This window comes from Camelus dromedarius, chromosome 3, assembly GCF_036321535.1.
Source record: "Camelus dromedarius isolate mCamDro1 chromosome 3, mCamDro1.pat, whole genome shotgun sequence".
NCBI classification, from domain to species: Eukaryota; Metazoa; Chordata; class Mammalia; order Artiodactyla; family Camelidae; genus Camelus; species Camelus dromedarius.
This window is the reverse complement of record NC_087438.1, coordinates 34,630,005-34,650,885: the sequence shown is the minus strand read 5'-3', so window position 1 is coordinate 34,650,885 and position 20,881 is coordinate 34,630,005. Positions and strand designations below refer to the sequence as shown.

Below are 20,881 nucleotides of genomic sequence, written 5' to 3'. Positions count from 1 at the left end.
CCATTTGTTACCTGTTCGCCTTGCTCAGATGTTATTGAGGTGGCTCTCAGCTCTTTCTGCCTTTCCCCCTCATCTCTCCACACCTTCCTGTTTTTCCTTTTCCTCCCAGTGTTTCCATGGTGGCTCCTTGCTGGAGCCAGAGGACAAACTGCTGACAGGAACATCCCTTGAATATCTCTGCATCTGGACAGGGCCATTGGCACCCTCCATTGGCGGCTGAGCAATGCCTGGCTTGCCGTGTTTGTCTCCTGTTTAAGTCCCAAGAATCTGGATCCGCTCCAACATCTAAATGTTGTCGTTGTTAGGACAGCACGCTGCCATATTACCACGGGACCAATATTAAACATGTTTATTTGGGTTCCATATACGAGTATTTTGGTTTGTTACTCCTGCTTTTGCTTTCTCACACCTCCCTACTGTGAGCTTGACATAGGGGACATAGAGTCCTTTAAAAAGCCAGATAAACTAGACTATATCAACTCTATTTTAAATTTTTGTGTGTGTGTCTTTAACAAGCTTTAACCATTGTCTAAATTTATTTTTTTCCTAATATGTTGAGTTAAAGAATCCTTAGGGTTGACCAAGTGATCGTGCTTTGGTGAATGAAGCACATTAAGGTTACCAATATTGAATAAACAGGGAGAAGAGTTCCACCCCACAGAATCAAAGCCCATCCTCCTGGTTGTCTAAGAGGTAGCAGTTGATTGAGGTGTGTTTATGGCATGGAGCCTTATGTAACAGGACAAACTGAATATGAGGCATGACCAGAAACCAATTTTAAAATATACAGTGGTTTTTTAAGAAAAATTCAAAATATGGAATAGTATAGTGATTGTCATTCATGTGTTGGCTAACATCAGGTGACCTCAACTGTTTCAGTAATGAAGGTCTTTGGAGGATGAAATTTGATGTTCACTCTGGGGCAGATGTTGGATTTGAAATATACCAGGCTTGAGGTCTTCTTTCTCTCATGCTATCTTGCCGAATCACAGGCTCTGGTTGAAAACAGTGCAGCTCCATAACACAAAAGTATAAATTTTCAGACTGGAAGGTCCTCCGAGCACATCTACTAGTCCCAGTCTAAGCATTTAGCAAAGCAGAGGAGGAATAATCTAATTGTGTTGATCCATTTCAATTACCGAGGCAGACACAACTATTGGTAATAGATGAGGTTTTTTCCCAATACCTCTTAACCTCCTGAAATATGGAATTCATATCTTCAACGTGCACTTCACAATATCAGGATATCTACCCACCCTCCCATCCATTTCAGTATGCACAGTTAATGAGTATTAAGTTTAAAAAATCACCTTAAAAGAATCAATTTCATGGTGAATGCATCTAGTTAAGCAAGCCATTTAAACAACATTTTACTCGTGTGTAGCAGACCATTTTATAAGTTACTGATAGCTTTCCAAGCCTGTGTTTCAGACAAGCTAATTGGTTGTCTCTGATGTGTTTGGGGCTTTCCCTCATTAACTCCCCTTCCTGTCTAGTACATACTTGACTAGCTCTGATACATATAGGTAGGACTTTTTATTAAACAGCCGTACTCTCTTGCCAGTAGAAAGTTTTTCGTAGATAGATTTCTTCCTACATACAATATTTGCCTTCTTGAAATAAAGGTAAATGATAACTGAATATTATCCCAAACATGGAGGATACAGAATCAAGTGTCACACCCTAAAAGTGCTCGGTATCCAAAATGAATGCTGTTTTGAAAGAGTGGAATAAAGGAAGGAGAGAAGAGAAAAGAGAAAAAGGAATTGGTGAGCTGTTGGAAGCTGGCTGCCTCTGTAATTAATGGCTGTGTTATAGATGTTATTGAAAAGGCTGATGCCTGCACCTGCATGCAAAGACAAGTGTACGGATGCTTCTCTTTTTGCATATATCAGTGCTTTCCATTCTCTGAGATAAGAATTAGTTGCTTTATTTGGACACAGATTAAAGGAATAGCTCAAAGCTTGAGTGTCCTGTGGGTCTTGAGATTTCTGGAGTAGTTCTCTTTTCCATGATAGGCTGTTTACTTTCCTATTTGCAAAACAGTTCATTGCAGCTGCCTGTAGACATATGTGTGTAATAGAGTTTAAACCAGTTAGACCTACAGTTTTGAAACTGTTCATGAAATCCCACCTCATATATGAAACTTGGCCTGATTAATTGTGAAGAGTGGTCATTTCTATCTGATTGATATTCAGTTTCCTTACTTTACTAACATTTTAATATGGGATGAAATATACTAGTGTTGTGTTGCCTTTTTCATTGTAATTTCATTGTACTGGATGCACTGTGTCTGGCATTCTACTTGGTATATGAAAGAATACCAAATAATTTTTCCATTGTGCCCTCAAGGAACTGAGGACTCATACACATGAAAAAATTAAAGAATTACCCAAATCTAGTAAAACTAGAAGATCTAATGAACTGGGTGAAAATGGAGTTCACCATAGACTTGTGGAGACACTTCATCCCCAGTGAGTCTTGATATCCTAACCCATTCATTTCCCATAATAATTTTTGATCATGCCCATTTTAAAGAGAACGTAATGGCTCATATAACTGAATTCATAACTGCAAAAAAGTAGATGCAGCTCAAGTGTCCATCAACTGATGAACATGGATAAATGAAATACAGCATATCCGTCCAATATAACATAATTCAGCTATAAAGGGGAATGAACTACATGCCACACGTGGTGAACCTTGAAAACATTATGCTAAGTGAAAGAAAGCAGGCAGAATTTAATTTAAAATGTGTAAGTGATCAGAATTAGCCTCCTATGTAGAGAGGTATAAGATTTTAGTTAATCTTGCAAATAGTGTTAGAATATTCCAGAACTTGAAAGTCACTGAATATATAAATTTAAGGGAAGAAATTTTTAAGAATTCTTACTGGAAAACAAATAATTCTTAACCACTTGAGGATGTGTTGATTATTAGGCAGTCTGGATGCCTAAAGAGAAAATTGAATTTATTAAATTTATAAATGGAGTTTTGAAATGTTTAGAGTGGTTAACTAAACTAAGTTTGTAAATAGACCTAAACAGTATTCAGCCCTCTGAACATTTGTGTTAAAATTTACCAGATGTACAGAGTATTAAGATTTTTGAGTTGAATATAATAGCTTCAGGAAAAGCTAGATTTCAGTTACTACAAGTTTTTCGGGGGTTGGAGTGGTAATTAGGTGTATTTATTTCTTTTTTAAAGAAGGTACTGGGACCATGTGCATGCTAAGCATGCACTCTACCAATTGAGCTATACCCTCCCCCTACTACAAGTTTAATAAATTGTGTATTCCCTTTTAAAACTGCAAGATAACAATACCTAGTATTTCTGTGCACTAAAAGCCATCCTTAAGTACACCAAAACCCCCAAACTGACAGGTTACCTCATACCCTGAAGTTCTTGGGGCCTTTAGGAAGTCTTCCCGTGAAAGAAACCCAGACTGAACACAGAGAGGAAAAAACTAGGGCTTTGCTGAGAGATGACCCTTCTGCCTGCAAGTCTACAATTGAAAGCATCTGAAGTTGTAAGTGGAGCCTGGCCAGGTTGGAAAAGCCAACTTCTCTGTCCTCCTAGAGTGTGAGCCACGGTGAGGAGGAGAAGGGCGGGCAAGCCGGGTCACCCCGGGGCCCCTCCCAAGCTCTCCCTGCGCCCCTGCTGGACAAACCAGGAAGCTGCAGGATGCAGGAGGCAGGGCTTGGCAAATTTTTTTTCTGTAAGAGGCCAAAGAGTAACTCTTCTAGGTTTTGCAGGACATACCGTCTCCGTGGCAATTACTCAGGGTTGCCATTGTGGCGTGAAAGCAGCCATAAATTAGTGAATAAGCATGACTCTGTCCCAATAAAACTTTATTTTAAGGGAATTTATAGTGCCTGGAGGAGGCGACCAACAGTGGCTGCTGTGACTAAAGTTGCTTCCGCTTTTAAGAGTTTCTTCTGTAACCTTAAGGCTTCAACTTGAGGTGATAGGAGGACATCAGCTGGTTTTTAAAATACGATCCTTTCTGCCTGTGGATGGAGGCCTCTGAGGTTGGAAGCAGGAGTTGGAGCAAAGGTCTGCCTGCAGGCATCACTCCAGGCTGTAGAGGGCCAGGTAGACCAGCAGAAAAGGGTGCAAATGGGAATATGGGGTTTCCTTCATTGCTCCCTGAAAACAGAAGGCATCCACAGCTAGATCTATGCCTTTCACAGTGATTGTCTGCTAAGCAAGCCTTGGGGCTAAGAGAATAAAACACCCTCCCCCACACCCCCCAGGTATCTCAATAGGAGAAAAGAGATACAATTTGTTCTGTAATTTCCAGGTTAGCAAGTTCAGCAAAAATAGGAATGCTTTTCAGATCCTAAATCTCACCACCAAAGCAAATGGGATCATTTTGTTTGGCTCTTCTGGGGCATTCTGAATCCCTCTGTGGCATGGAAGACTGGGTTTTTCTATAAGTGTTGTCACAACATACAGCATTCTGTACACGTCAGAGGTTACTGCCTGGGCAGGAAGACGTCTAATAAGGGTGAGGCTCCATCACAGGTCATCACCTGCAGTCATTTGGTCTTTAATTATTCCAAGGTCAGGCAGGCTGCACTTTGCTTAAGAAACAAGCCATCTTATCAGAACAGCACTTTTATATCACACCTCATGTTTGTGAAAGCAATTGTCCATTATAAATATGCACCCCCAGAGTAATATTGTGGTACTGGTTAACATCACGTTATCATTTTCTGGTCCCTATTAGTGCTCAGTGAAAAGAAATAATATCTATTCTGCACTGTAGTATCTTTGGGACTGTGGCAAATTGGTTTTACGTGTATTATTTATTTCTGCCTTAATGACATATTTAGTCCCTTTCTAAGGATTTCAAAATCCTGCAAGCAGTACAATGAAAAGGGGAACAGCTGGTGCCGCTCTCTGTAGACTAACCTTTCTTTGAACAAGCTGCCAAGAATGCACTCTGAAGAATCTTAATGATGCCCGGCCACTTTATCTCCAGACCCGGTCATGGAGCCACGGTGTGGGCAAAGCTCTCTCTGACTTTGTTGAAGGTTACCAAGTTAAGCCTGTGCCATGAACTTCTGCGATGAAGACAGCAGAGCTGGAGGGCCCCTTCACAAACACATACAAGATGCATGTACTTAGTGGTGTGGTAGTAAGCGTTTAACAGCCAATCCTCTAGAAAGAAAAAGTCCTGGTTTGTTGCACTTGCAGATTTCCGTGGTGTAGATACAAAATACCGTGGCCGATTTCATGACTTGGTAGATTTGACATCCTTGTATCTGGAGTTGGAAAGAGAATGCAGACAATCAGTATTTCAATACAAATGTTTTCCTCTCGTGTGGCATGTGAATACAATGGGTGCATCTGCTCTGGTGATTAAAAGGAGGAGCTGGGGTGTAGCTGAGGAAAGTCCTGCTCCCTGTTTAACAGCATGAGCAATATCCTATAAAATTTCACAGTCCATTCAGGCTCTCTTCACATCCTCTTAATTGGAGTCCTGGGATAAATGTATCATCCAGACCATCCTTTTATCAAAGAATTAAGAACCAATATGAATCTGTCTCCAAAGACACAATTCACATAGTTCTTTGAAAAGTACAAACTATGCAATGGACACGTCGTTATGGCAAGAAACTCGTAACAAATCCACTGGGTTCAAGATAGTTAACCGGGTCGTGTTCTCTTGCACCGTCCTCTAGCTTTGAAACATACAACTGCAGTTTTTCCTGGCTTTCTGAATTTTGTTGACAATTCTCACCCTGGAGTGTCGACTGTCTTATCTATTGATCTGTCACTGTGGTTTTGAAGGAGTTGAACCACCTAGACTCCATGAGACCTGATTCCTTCTGAAGAGACAAAGAAGGTGCCTTTATTCCTAAAGCTTCTTTGACAATCTTCTACTGAGACCCTTCTTATTCAAACTGACTTACATGATTTTAGAGTTATTCTAAATAATCATATTCCTCTTTATTGGAATCCACTGCTTTTCTCACTTTCAGTTGAAATGTGTAGTCAAGGTGGTATGAGTGACAAAGCCTTTAGTAAACTATACAGTATTAAACAGCCTTTTATGGCTACTAAAAAGCCAGGCGTGGGGCAGGTGTGGGACTTGTAATCTTCTAATACAAATGATGAGGACCGTCCCCTTGTCAGGCTGTTGCTTCTGTTTTGTTTTTGTTTTACAGTATTCTGTCTAATCCGTGGAACCCCATACATTGGCAAGTGGAGGGCTGGCACAGGTGGCTCATTAAAGTGCAGTCACCAGGCTCGTTCAAGTGGTGGTTGAATGAAGGAAGCTGTGGGAAGCCAGCTTTCAGGATGCAGGTTTCCAAAGCTCCTTAGACTGATTCCCCACCCCACGGCAACCGCCCCCAAGTTTAAGAGCTGTCCATTATAATCTGCTAGTTTGTTGCAGAGGGAATATATGTGTTGCATGGAGTAGGGATCTGGGAAAGTACCGGTGGAGAAAATGTCCAGCTTCTATCTCTAGTGGTGAATGTATGGAAAAAATAAGCAAAGAGCCTCAGACAGGGGCAAGAGATACCTGCTTCAGCAGGGGCAGGACCACCCCAGGTGGTGTTCTGGAAGTGGGAGGGGGCAGGGTGTTTTCAGTTATAACAAAGACTGGTTGGTGCTGGTGGCATTGCGTTCGCTAGAACCAGGGGTGGCCCCATGCATCCTAAACAATTGTCACACACCCTCTCTTTAACATCTTGCTACACATTTGTGCGGGCCAAAGACTCCTGTTAAAGACCTGAGCTTATAAAGCAAGCCTATGTAACATAAAATGCTGAGTAACCCCTTGCTCCCCAAAAGTGTTTAAAAGAAAACGAGGCCAACTCTGGCCACACGCTACTTACACGGTTTAATAACAAAAACAAAAAATAAGCAGCTCAGCATTTTAAATAAAACAAGATTGGCAGGTTTTTAAAAAAGAAAAACCTATCATCACAGTTCAGAGACTATTTACATGACTTCTAGAAATTTAGTCACAACAGGTTTGTAGGAACTGTAAATAAAATTTTTGAATGTGAAGTGAGGGCAAGATAGGGAAAACAGTGGGTATCATTGCAGCCCCACTAGAAGCCCTGTAAGTGGGAGAGAGTTATTTCACTATTTCTCTACTCAAGGAAACATAAAGGACATCTCCTACCCAAGGAGTGGGTCTCCTGTGCTGTGTAATGTCTCACAGGTTTAACAGCTGCTACAAACATTAGCAGCAATGAAATGGTGCCGATTTGCCTCTGTTCTATTAGGACTTTACAGTAAATGTGACGTGTGAATAACGGAACGCAGTCATGCAAATCACCCCGAGGTTGCTTGAATGGAGAAAGGGCTCTGATAACATAGCTCAAATAGGTTGGCAACTTACAGTGGCTTTGTTTTCCTATCTCTAGGGTGGACACATGGCCACCAACAGATGCCCATTCTCTGTGGCCATTCTGAAAATAGCTCAGTGACCTACAGGTTGCCAGGCAGCTGTATTCTGATGTCATTCCCCCAAGTGCCGTCCCCAGAAGCCAATGTGAAATAACCATCGCTCATGATTCCAGCCGTTTCCAGTTAGCCATGACATTTAAGCAGCTGATGATGAAGTATTCAAAAGACTTGGGTTCATTTTCCGTGGAGTTGTTTTTAAAATTTTTATCTTGATAATCAAATAACCTTTAAAAAATTATGTCCATCATTAAAAAATAGACCCTTATATCATAGGCAGTTTTTTTAACCTTAAAAATAATATCAGATGTAAGCCTATGATTTATGTTGGTCAAACTTAAACCTTTCTTTAAAATTATATACCAGCCTATAGAACAGAAAAGGCCATCGCAGATAAGTCAAATGTGACTGTGAGTCATTTTTATGGTAGTAACTGAGGGGGTAAAATGTGAATTTCAGTTTAATATAAGAAAACAAAATAAAAATATTATCCTAAAGAAAAAAGTTGAAGGCAGAGCACTAAGTCTTCATCTTCCTCTCTCTTACATGGTACTCTTTGTTTTTGAAACATGAAACTCTGGATAATGAAAAGCTATGTTCCTATGGCAAACACAGTCACTTACTGTACTTGAATAGCACTGGAATGCCCGCTTGTTTTAAAGCTGATACTATAAATGTAGAGTGGTATGGAATCACTTGAATACCAGTAGGGTGAATATGGCAGAGTTAGATACCCACTTAGGTTACGGATCTGAAAATCTCGGGTTACCCAGCCATATTTGTCAGCTTAACACCAGTAGGCTCCTTCATCTGGCGACCACCCTGTAATCAAAGCTTCCATTTCCTCCTCGTGTTTAATATTCAGCAGGAACAACTTCTGAAACATAACTACCTTCAGACATCTTTATTATCTCCCAAGTGTGCCTACGTGATAGACTGTATTTTCAGTTGCCTAGAAACCAACCTGATGCATAGCTAAAATCCTTACTGTGTTTTCCTCTCTGGTCCATATTGTGAAATAGCACCAGTTATGATATTTTGTGATTATGTAAATCTAACATTCTTTTTAAGTGAGCTGTTAATATGCTGCTAGGATGAATTCTGTGGACTTGTAAGTGAACCATTTGAAAGAATATATACTTATTGTGTTAGTAATATATACTTATTGTGTTAGTCTTTATTTCAATATTTTAATATTATTAGATTTCTTGCCACTAGTCCTCTTTTAGTCATTAGCAATACTTAAAATGCTGTCCTTTTAGATTTGAGATTATAAAATGTGACAAGGGTACAACGTCCTTCATATACCAGATTTGGATGTGACATGCTGTCCACTCTTGATGGGAGGCATAATTGGTCAAATACCAGATTGCATTGTAGGCACAGGGTTCTCCATTTTTGCACTCAGTGGCACAATCTGAAGGCTTTCTTTGTGGCAGAATAGAGGAGACTAACATCTCTGACTTTAAACATTTTAGAGCAGCCAACTCTTCCTTCTCCCTATAGATTTAAACATGTTTCCCACCTGTTGCCCCTGCCAACTCTTCTCTCCTGCTGCTGCCCACAGCTCCCTCGGTCCACTGACTGGTAGTTCCTTCCTCAGTAGGGCAGGGTTGATCCCTGGTGCTGGTCATTGCACAAACCATTTCAGATTCTCTTGGAAGTTAAGTCACTTTCAGTGCTCTAAAAAAAAAGACTTAAGAGAATGGAGTTTACATTTTCCATAAGGGAGAATCCTCTTCACAACATGATTTGTAAAATGCCTTGGCCAAAAATTGGTCTGAAGCTGTATACCCATTTTCTGACCTACCTGTGAGCTTTTTGTTACTCTTCAAAATCTGAATTAATGAGAGTCCTTTCATTCTCAAGGGCTTCTTATTTATTATTTGTTTATTTATTATAGTTGTAGTAGTAGTATTTATTATGAATTTGCAGACATCTCTAGGAGGACTTTTGGGACACACTCGAACCATGAAATGTTAGCATATTTGTGGTTCCTAAATTACTGTGAAAACTTAGTTTATTTATATCTTCTTGCTCACATAAAAAATGTACACATATATTAATACTACTTTGGTGTATCTCTGCTGTCAACAATAGTCTGGTGCTTGTGATGATAAAGGCAAAATGAAACCACATTTGGAAGTGATGTAAGATTGGGACACCTTTTTTTTTCTGGGTCAGGTATTGACCAAGGTAAGACCCTGGAATTTTCCATGGCACATGGGATTTAATGCAACTTGTTGATGACTAATGTCTTCGAACAGTGCATCTTCTGATGCTATTCACTGTATTTAATGTTATGTAAACCCTGCTGGGCTATAAATACAATGTCCTATTCTGTGTGTGTGTGTGTGTGTGTGTGTGTGTGTGTGTGTGTGTAGCTTCATGAACTTTGTGTTTTATCTTACTTTTTGAGAGAAACTCATCGATACTTCTGGAAGTCATAATAATTTGATATTTATTCACTGTCAGGAGTTGGTAACCTGGGATGCTGTTAGTATCCTAGCACAGTACTTACTAAGAATGACTTATGAATGGTTATTAATCGAACAGATTTTTAAGATTGCAAATGCTACATTCCACATACCAGTTATAAGATCTTGATTTTTCCCTCCCTAAAAATTCAAGACTGGAAGAAAAAAAAGATAGGAGACTTCATGTGTAAGTTTATATATGCATATACATACACTCGATTTCTGTCCTCTTTCCTAAAAAAAAAAAAACACTTTCCCAGGTCTCAGAAATGGATGCCAGAAATTTAAGGGAGAGAAGAAAGGGTTATTTAAATTATGTTTTTTGTTGTGTGTGTGTTTGATGGTCAAAGTAATTGAGGCTTATCTAATTCATAGTGTACATACTACAGGCTGTCACCCATTTAATAAGTTAGCAAGCTGAGGTAGTGAAAGCTACTCTGCTAGTTATTTTGATTGAATTGCAGCTTTTTGGTGTCTGTTTCGCCTTGTGCCATAGTACATATAATTCTTTCTTAGACTTCTTCAGACCTCCCATGCCGTTAAATGAATGGGTGGAATGGTGGCTTGCAAGCGGGTCATTCACCCCTAAAGAAAACACTCCCGGGTCACAACATATAACCCACATTATAACCACAGCTGTGGATGGGATTCTGGAAAGTCCTAGGCATCACAGTTCAAATAACTTCCTAAAATCCCCCATCTCATGACTCACAAAATTTCCTTATGAGAAAGGTTCAGATATAATTAATAACATATTTATCTTCCCCCTCCTCCATGAAGGTCAAAAAATATTTTGAACTTGAACCACTTGCACGTGGGAAACGCTGGATTCTGCAGGCCTGCTCGCTGGATGACACGGATGCACTGAAAGACAGCTTCTCTCAGCTGATAAATTTGTTAGAAGAAAAAGACCATGAAGCTGTAAGAATGTGAAATCTGGCGAAGAAGACGGGTTCCCCAAAGGCCTTGAACCTATCATGTTAGTTTCTCATTTTAATTTTATTTTGGTATCAAGACTGTAATGGCTTCAGTATCTATTTTCTTCCAGTTATCTCAGACTCTTATCTCTCTATTAAAGTGAACATTCTGTATATCAGGTGAATTATCATCGGCATTAACGCCAAGTACACACTACTGAGAGAGAATTTATTCTCTGTTTACCACTAATCATCTTCACCGCATGTCTCTTCCTTCTGTTGTTCTAAGCGTCTCTTCTCCACTCTGTGCTAAAATGGATGGAATTTGCAGCTCACGGAAATCAGATCCCTCACGGAGGACTCAGGGAGACTCAGAACCTAGACTCATTTACCCTGGCTTTAGGGTGGTGTGTTGTTGACTGGGGCTTCCCATAATATGTGTATCATTTTCAAGATCCCTTGAGAAGTTTATTTGATTTGATTTGGTCTTATTTTAATTTTTAGTTTTTCATATACTGGCCTTACAGATTATGGGAGAAAAAATGAGTACCAAAAACTTCAATTAATTACCTTATCAGAATGGAATATCCTGCCATAGTCAAATTGACTTTGAAGAACTTAAAGACAAGATGTCTAATGGGTTGGGTTTTTTTTTTTTTTTTTTTTTTTTAATTACATCTGAAGTCTCCCTCACTCCCCTCTCTTGAGGACAAAGACATTGTTTTCGTTTTTGAGAAGAGTTAGAGGAAATGCAGGTACAGTGTACGTATGCATCGATTACTATTTCAAGTCCTCAAATATTTTTAATGGAAGAATTACCCAACATAAAGTCAAGCTGCAACATGGTATGTTTCTAAAAATCTTTTTCTAAAAATTGTATATCTGATTGAAATAGAGAAAATAATTTTTAAAATAATAGATAAATTTTTTTTAAAATAGCCAAATGAAGTATAGTTTAGGCTGGCTAGGGTTTAAGCTGGCACGTATTTGACAGAGATAACGAAGGCAGAATCATCTGTATATTCATTCGGTAAATGCTAATGTTGCTTAATGGAGTCTCTTAATGTCTCCATCTAGTAATTAAAGCTCTATCAGTATTTCTATTATAAACCTCTATTTTCAGGGGTTTCAATGTGCCCTTAAAAATGTGCTGGGGCCGCAGCAGATAAATAATTTTAGGGCCTAGATTCAGTCTTTGAAACTAATTTTTTTGTTCATTTAACTTAAATGATAAAATTATGCAGAGATAAATGTACAGTTTTAGTAAGTTTTGGCACCTTTAACCTTTTCTAAATCAGGAATGATCTATGGATATTGAGGTTAATGGATGAAATACTCTTTGGCACATTTTATATATTTTTGGCCACTTAAAATACTGAGCGGCCAAGTGATAGAAAACTACTCCCTTCACCTGAGCAATAAAAACATGTTTGTAATTTTTAGGTAGCGTAGACTGATTCCCAAATACCGCAGACTCACACTGTATTACAGGGTGATGTAATACATTATAATTCTCCAGAAGATACATGTCATTCAAATATGGCCTTTGTGGTCTGATCTTGTAGGTGGATTTTAATGAAATTACCTTTGAAACATCCAACACTTCTTTTAAGCTTTTTTTTTTAATAGGATGGATCAAAAAAGATTCATATGCAATTTTTGTCTACAGCATCCTTGAATATTTTTAACACTGTGTAATCCGTGAGCAGCACAAAACTTTTATTCCAATGACCATTGACACAATCCCTGCTTTTTATTTTGTCCCATTGTGCTCATCTTCTACGAAAAATAAATGATCATTAGGCATTGCTTTCTCTGCAAGTTCATTAAATGTAGAATGTTGTCTTTTTAAGATACCGTGGCTGAGTGCTCCTAAGCCATCTGTTAAATGACTTCCCGTTGTCTGTGTGTTCATGTGTGCACCAGTGATGGGCTTCTTCTCAGACCCATGACTGTCTGCAGTGTCTCAGCCGTCAGAATGAAAACATTATCAATCAGTACCCAACAACAGCTGTTTTTGACAAGTTTCTGTCTGACGCCTAATGCTTTACAACTGTCAATAAGGCTCCTTCTTTGTCTAGCAGTTCAGAGCTCGCCGTCTTGCTGCTTCCCTGCTGCATCCTGTCCTTGTAACCCTAGAATTTACCATGTTTTGGAAATCCGCGTGGGGGGAGGGGAGGGGGCTTGGACCGGCGTTGGGGGGTGGGGGGTGGTTGTGCGTGTGCGTCGTATTCCTCCTTCTATGTACAGCGCCACAGGTGTCTTAGTTTGCATATTCAGATATTGTATAGGAAAAACAGTCTGTTATGGATTTCTTCACTTAGCTTCTTGTTATATTTATGGAAGTTACCAGTTTTTGTACCTTCTTAGCTAAAGCAGTTGCCTTTTTGTAATGGCAATTAATTTATATGACAGAACTTTGTATCTACTGTAGTTTACGATGTCAGTTGCTAACTAACTGCCATATTACCCTGTCGTTCTATTAAAAAATGCTGTATCTATACTTTGAGGTTAACAGATTCATGTGGACAATTGCCAGGCAAGAAGAGTTCGTATTGTCCATGATTTAGATTTGATTTCCACTATCTTCAAATGAAAATAAACGCTGAGTAGAATTGATGTTTTCAGACTGACTCCTTCCAACTTTAGCATTTGGGAGTCCCAGATTTCTGTTTACATTTGTGTTGCCTGTTTAAGTCTTCAAAATAAGTTCTGCTGCTCTTGGGTCAAAACAAATGATTAATTCACATTTCTTTTGAAGCCACTGTGAAAACCTTAAGAGACCAAAAAAAAAAAAAGCATCGGTGTCTTTTCCAGTCGGTTTGTCTTCAGCAGAGATTTAGTTTCATTGGAGCTATTCCGTCAGAATGCGTGAGCAGAGTTGAGATGTTAATGGCAAGTGTCATCCTTCAATCAAAGCACCATTTTATAATATTTGTTGTAAAAGTAGCTTTCTAAGTGTAACTGTTTGGAGCCATGAACTGCGTCCTTCAATGAGGATTGATGCCCTCAGGAAACAGTGACTCAGGAAGAAATGCCATGGATTTACAGGTCCATCCTTAAGGATGAGAGTATTCTATAAAACAGAAAGAAAAATAAGATAGATGGACGAAGAAGAGGAAGGAAAAGGGGGAAAAGAAAAACGTAATAGAAAGTGAAAAATACAAATCCCAGCTCTTGTTTGGTCCCAGATGCAACGTTATCCTGACACATTATTTAACTACACAGAAAGCTTGCAACACCTTGCTTCTAAGCTGGGATCCAACCTGCGTTCCTAGTTTTGTTTCCAAGGTTGGCAATTAACAGTTATCAAGTTCCTAAGCACCTCAGACCTATCCAAGCAAATGTGGACAGAACAGTAAGATTTTGAAGCAAAAGGGGTTTTTTTTAATAATGTCCAGATGGAATATTCAGACTCAAGTGGAAATCTAATATTCATGCCTGGCTTTATCCTCTTTATAATTTTAGAGTGCATTTTCATTAACCTCCTGACCTAATGGTGCAAACAGAAAGGAAAAGGTATGTGGAGGGGGCGGGAAGTGGGAGTTGCCCTTGGGGACCCCTCGTTTTCAATGCGTTTGGAAGGAGGGATAAAACTTTAGGAGAATGTAGATCTCCTGCCATGTCTTTCCCTTAACCCAGGTCCTGGGGATCTGAAGTTCATGCTGTGAAATGCATTATCACATCATGTTGGGATTTCCTGGATCCCAAGGGTTCACAACTTTTGAGTCCCCACTGAGTCAGCATGATTAAATGATTTGCATCTCGGAGTTAAATGTTTTCCAGCTCAGATGCATGAAGTGACGGATGAGCTCGGTTTGGCGCCCTACCCCACCCTCCTTGTCCTGATTTAGGAACATGAAAGGGATCCCTGTAAGACCCAGAAGACTTAGATGGGTTATCAGTTTCCCCTCCCCTTTCCCATCTTCTTTGAATGAAAAACTTTCCTTCCACCTACTGTTCCATCAGAGCTGGGACTTCTGGCTTCCCGTCCTGGGGATTCATCTGTGTGTGACGACCTCTTCACAAAGTGGCTTTCTCTGAAAACCAACACCAAGAGTTTAAAAGTCACGAAGAAGAACCTCTCCAAGATGCATCGTTCTTTCCTTACGAAACAGTGAAGTAAAAAGTGCACGATTCTTCTCTCAGATTTTCTCTACTCTCCCATCTTGCATTCCGGCTCTGTTCCATGAGGCCTGCTCTAATCACTGGGTCCTGGTTTAGAAAGGCCACCAACGATGTTCTTAGGCTTTGCTGACCCACGTTTTCATCGTCTGCTCAAGTCCTCAGATTGCCAGAAGGTTCCATGGCACTCTCTATTTGAATAATCACTTTTTACAGGGAAATGGTTCAGGCTTTGTGGTGGTTCAAAGCAACTTCACTTACCGTATGTATTTTGTAAGGTGACTGGTATCCTGTTTGGAGAATAAGGAGAGGGACTCCTCGATTTCATGCCTCGCTCGGGTCAGCTTGGTTTTTGACCCAGTCTGAGTCCTGGCCCCTTACTGCTCCAGTAGACATTTCCACAACTACGGACCAACTTGGGCACAGCCATCAAATCACACTTTTTAAAACAAGATCCTCTTGAGGGGAAAAAAATCTGCATACTACCAAAGAATGATGGATTCCTTTTTTTGTTCTTTCTTTTTTGTTCAAAAATCTCTGCCTCTTATTCTGAGGCTTTCAAAATACTCTACACAGATATTTCACCCTGGATCTCTTTAGCAGGCACCTTCCCACCATGGAGGTGAGTTGACAGTGTTGTCCCTAGATAGGAAAGCCTGGCTCCAAACGTATGGGGACAGGGGACAGGCTGATAAATGAAAATCAGTCTTGAATAAGCTTCAGATTCCCAGGTCTCCCTCACTCCCTGGTTTCCTCATGGAACATGGGGTGGGGGGGGAGGTGGGCGTTTCCAAAAGAGCCTAAGATCACTTACATCACAGGCAGCCCTCCCAGTAGGTGTGAAACCCAGCCTAGAATGCCACAGCCTCTGCTGACAAGTGATTCATTGAGACAAAGGCTGGAGCTCCAGCATCAAAAAGATGTCAGACAAAACACCAAACGCCTATAAATGACTGTTTTGCAAGCAGTGGAATGACTGGGAGACCTGGCCTAATGATGCCCTCCATGTCTGGACAAGCTTACAGGAGACATAGGGAGGGGAGCAGGGGCACGGGGAGCTGTTTTCCAACAGAGCCTGTGAAGACGGCTGTTTTCTAGGGGGAGAAGGGAAACCACGATCCTCACCTGAGAGGCTCGTGGGGGAATGAATGGTTTCTGGCTGGTGTGTGGATAATCTATGGCAAGGTCAATCAGAAAAATGTGTGTCCAGGGCACCTGAAGGCCAGACTGTGATGATGTGATATTAAATCATTAGACATATAAATAGAATAAATTAAAAATGAGAAGATTGGTTTGGAACGGAAACTGCTCACCGAAAGGCAGAGACAGGAATGCAAACAGTGTGTCTGGCTGTCATTCTCTGTCATCTGGAGCAAGTCAGGCCCGGCCCTGGACCTTCTCCAGTTGTTTTACAACTTTCTAGACAAGGGGTTTATCAACCCCACACTTTTATTAAGCAGCTGTGACAGAATTTGTCAGGTGATAGCTTGTCAAGACTCAGCTTACCTTTGTCTTTTTTACAGGTTTTATCGCAGTTGTAAGTTTTTATTAAGATAGTGTTAGAGTTTTAATTTATTCATGTATTCGATGTGTTTTTGTTGAACACCTAGTGTGTTCCAGGCGTTGTGTTGCATGCTTGGGATACAGCACTAAACAGGACAGTCTTGGTTGCTATCTTGGTAGGACTTCAGTTCCTGTAGCATTGGTTCCATTGGTTGATTTCTATGACTCCAGAGAATTTTTTTTTTAATTTGGGGGGCATTTTGTTCTATTAAAATTGTAATTTGAATCTCTAGATTTTTAACTATTTTTTTCCTTGGTCCTGTTTCCTGGTTTTCCACCCTCCTAACTTAAAATTACCTCTTAATTTATAGTTTCTTTTGAAACCATAAATAAAACTAGAAGTCTAACAAACACAGACACAGGAAAGGCTTTACCTCTAAATGTCTTTCTAAATAGAACTCTGTAAAACTGGCACCTTTTTTTTCTGCTATTTTACTGCTACAACAGCGAAGCATGTGTCTAGCACACAAAAGTGCTTCCAGAGTGCCAAACCAAACTGTCAGTCACCTACCGCCTTGGTCTCATCCTTCTGTCTGGTGATCTGATAAATGACCTATATTTGAAATGATGAATCTCCAAGAGCAAAATTCTTCTCTTGTGTATCTCAGGGGCAGTCTATTGTGTTTTATTCCATCTAACAATAAAAACTGCTGTGTTAAAAAAAAAAAAGCCACAATTCACACACCCAGACAGAGGGAATAACCTATAAGCTATATAACCCCCTGGATGTTTTGCTAGACAGAAGCAGTGAGTTTCAACTGGATTTCAGGCTGCTCTGTTTGCCCCCTCTAGACCCATTATTTATTCCAAGATGGTACTTGGGCAAAGTTGTTCCTTTAGCAGGAGCTAACACATTTTGGATTTGGAGCATTTTTGAAAAATCTGTACTAACACATTCTCATTTCCCTGAACACCAGAAGTCCATTCTGCTTTTCCCTCACCAGCCCCAAGCCCCTTGATAAATATGCCTCTCAGAGAACCACAACATATCTGCTACAGTCTACAAGGCTGGGTACCTAGGTAGAATCACAAAAATAAACAGAAACCTTTCTGTTTTAATTCAGTTTGTTAATTTCAAGTCATCCCAAACTTTTAGGTAAAACAGCAAAATCCAGTGAAGTCACATGATACCAGAGATTAATTAAAATGTGTGGTTTACACTTTGAGGTTCTGCCCCTCATGAAATAATGGAGCTGAGCAGTGATCCTCAGTGTCTGCTAATGTCACACAGAGGGAAACCACCAGGCATTATGTGCTTCCAGAGAGAAGGATACAATGCCACCAGTGAAGTATTCTTGCCCCCAAAATTGAACCTGAGTCTGATCAAGCTTCTAGATCTAACCAACAATTTGCAGAAGATGTAGGAACAGAAGAGTATGTTAAATCACACCTGGTGATTTAATTGCAATAATTAGAATCCAGACTATTGGAAATTCAGCTGGACAAATGAGTTGGTTTCTTAAACAGCAGGAAGGAAATGAGTAATAAAGAGAGGAAATCTATAGAGTAAGTCTTAAGAGCTCTATCAAACAGTTGCAGAGTGTAGACCTTATTTAGATTCCAGCTCAAGCTACCAAAATGTAAAAGGCTAAGATGAGACATTGGAGAAATGTAAACACTTAGTAAATATCTTATGAATTAAGGAAGCATTGGTTACTAGGATATTTTAGGCGTGATAATGGAATTGTGTTTGTGTATTTTTTTTTCAGGGAGCCCTTATCAGTGACATATACTGAGATATTTATGGATGAAATATTATGCTTGAGATTTATTTCAAAATAATCGATTGGGTGGAGAGAAGAACAGAAGTAGGAGAGGATAGAGATGAAACAAGATTGGCCGTGGGTGACAATTGTTGAAGCCAAGTGATGGTGACATGGAAGTTCGTAATAACTTATTGTCTGCCTCTGTATAACAGACATTTTTGCAAAGAAAAAGTGTTTGAAAAAATGTTTGAAAGAGAGGAAAAGGGAAAAGAGAAAGTGAAGAGAGAAAAAAAAATGGTACAGAATAGAAGATATTTGCAACACAAAACCAAGTCTGTTCCCAGAATATACTCAGAACTATTCAAATCAAGAAGGAAAAAAGAGTGTTCAACTTAATGGAAAAGTCTGCAAGAGACTTGAACAGTCACTTCATGGAGGAAGACGCTATCCAAATGGCCAATAACCTTACTAATAGCGGGTTGCTACCATGAGCTAACTATGCACTCACCAGAATAGCTAAAATTAAAGACATTACCAGGAAAAAGAGAATAAGGAAAAAGAAATGTGTGTCAGTCTGGCATGTTAATCACCACTGAAAATTTCTGTCCTGATTCCAAGAAGGAAGTTTATAGCATAGTGACTAATTTCCCAGTGTTTGGAGTCAACCAGAACTGGCTTAGAGTTCGGCTCCACCCCCTCCTAGTCATATGGCACTGGAGAAGTCATTTATTTGTGTTTCAGTTTCTCCTCTACAGTTGAGGTGATATGCCTACTTCAGAGGGTTACCCTGAGTACCAGATAACGTCATCTGTGTTAAGTGCTTCTCGCGGTGCCTGGCACATAGGAAACATTCGATAAATGGTGCCAACTGTGACTCCAGGAATGGATGTTGGAAGCAGTTTTCCCTTTGCATTTCTTAGGTAAAAAGGTAAGGGAGCTGAGGGAGGTTGCAAGGTATAAATGGTGAGGTTTTATAACCAAGGAAGTTATGTAAAGGCTACAACAACATCAGCCTTGGAAGCCTGTCCTCACCTGGTCGTGGAGTCTTTCTAGACCGGGTGAACACACCTCCGGTGACCTCCACGGCCTCAGCCTTTCATTATTCGACTCCCCATTCACTCATTTATTCATTCAGCAACACAGATTGAATGTACATTGTGTGCAAGGCATTGGGGCTATATGTACTGGAGAAAGGTAAAAATTTAAAATAGAATCAAATATAGTGCTCAGAACTAAACATTTGCTAGTTAAATATTGATTTTTTCTGAAGTCACTGCATTTTTTTAGTACTTTCTGTGTCATCATTAGCTTATAAATCACAGAAAGGCAGTGCTTTTGTCTGATGTTTCCTTTTTAACACTTTATAGCCCCTAATACAGGAAAATTTCATGACTGGCTAACAACTTCAAGTTAGAGCATTTTAAGTGCAATGCATTTTTTTCATATTTGATGAAATTCATTTTCATTGATTCACTTTCATTGTGGAAAGTATGGTTATATAAAGGAGAAAAGAGAAAATAACTGTACTCCTAGAAAGAATCACATTGATGTGATATATAACCTTTTAATCTCTTTTCTATCCACATACAATTTACAAAATTGGGGTCAGACTATGCATATTGTTTTGGAACATAGTTTTTATTTACCAATACATTAGGAGCATTTTTCCATGTTATTGGTTTTTTTTTTCTCTAAAACATGATTTTTAATGGCTCCCTTGCACTCACAAATACCATTATTTACCTAACTCATTCCCTGTTGTTGGATAGTTGGATTTCTGCCTTAAATGTCTGTGTAGAAGGATGTTTGTGCACATTTCCTGATGACTTCCGTAGCAAGTGAATTGACAGGGTTCATTGTGGAATTACAGGGTCAAAGGCATAAACATGTTTAAGGTTTTTAAAACATATTTTCAAATTGCCTTCCCAACCTGTATCAATCCACACCTCCAACCTGTGACTAGATGTCAGTTTGTTTTTCTGTTATCTTGTGAAATTGGGCTTTTGATTTATTTTAATCTATCCTGATTTATTTAATTTATCCTGATTTATCCTGATTTAATAGGTAGAAAATGAAATCTTGTTTTAATTTGCTTCTGTGATAACTTCCATTTTAGCAAGAGTTTAAATAAACAAAACAGCTTTGGTCATCACTTCCTGGGGAGGTGAAAGAAGTGACCAATGTTTAATTCTCTCTGCTAAATTGTTTACCTCAAACATGTCGCATCCACATACTATGTGACATTGACCACAGGGAAGATACGCGGTGTATAGTATGTATGTTTTTGTGGAGTGAAAAGATTTATAAATAAACACCACATACTTATGGCGAGTCCATTGTGTAGAAAGTAAAGTGAAAGGAGGGGCAGGAGGGAGAGATATAGTAGAGGCACAAAGGAGGCAAGGATCATAGGTAATAATCTCTTGCCCAGAAGGAAAGAATGAAAACACAACTGGAAAGAAAGGTAGGTTGAGGTCAGATTGTGGGGGGCCTTTAGCGCCATGACAAAGAATTTGGACAAAATCTAGTGATCAGTGGGAGCCAGTGAATGTTTCTGAGACAAGGAGCATAATCAAAACAGCTCTTTAGGGAGAGTAACCTGAGGAGAGTGTGGATTGGAAGAGGGAACTTCCAGGATGGTGGCAGGTAATTCTGCAGAAGAATA

At 39.6% G+C, this 20,881-nt stretch overlaps 1 protein-coding gene across 2 annotated transcripts in view; it reads left to right on the top strand.

The window, feature by feature from the left end:
* ARL15 (ADP ribosylation factor like GTPase 15) overlaps positions 1 to 19,814 on the top strand; it is a 379,383-nt gene extending 359,569 nt beyond the window's left edge. Inside the window, exons 5-6 of one of the 2 annotated variants that reach the window (XM_064480591.1) lie at positions 10,686 to 10,884; positions 18,220 to 19,814. In XM_064480591.1, coding sequence (XP_064336661.1) covers positions 10,686 to 10,838 — 153 coding nt within the window. In that variant the 3' untranslated portion in view covers positions 10,839 to 10,884; positions 18,220 to 19,814. Of the gene's footprint in view, positions 1 to 10,685; positions 13,442 to 18,219 lie in introns of those variants that run through there. The other variant, XM_010977777.3, reaches the window with a different exon arrangement.
* Positions 19,815 to 20,881: the final 1,067 nt, after the last annotated feature.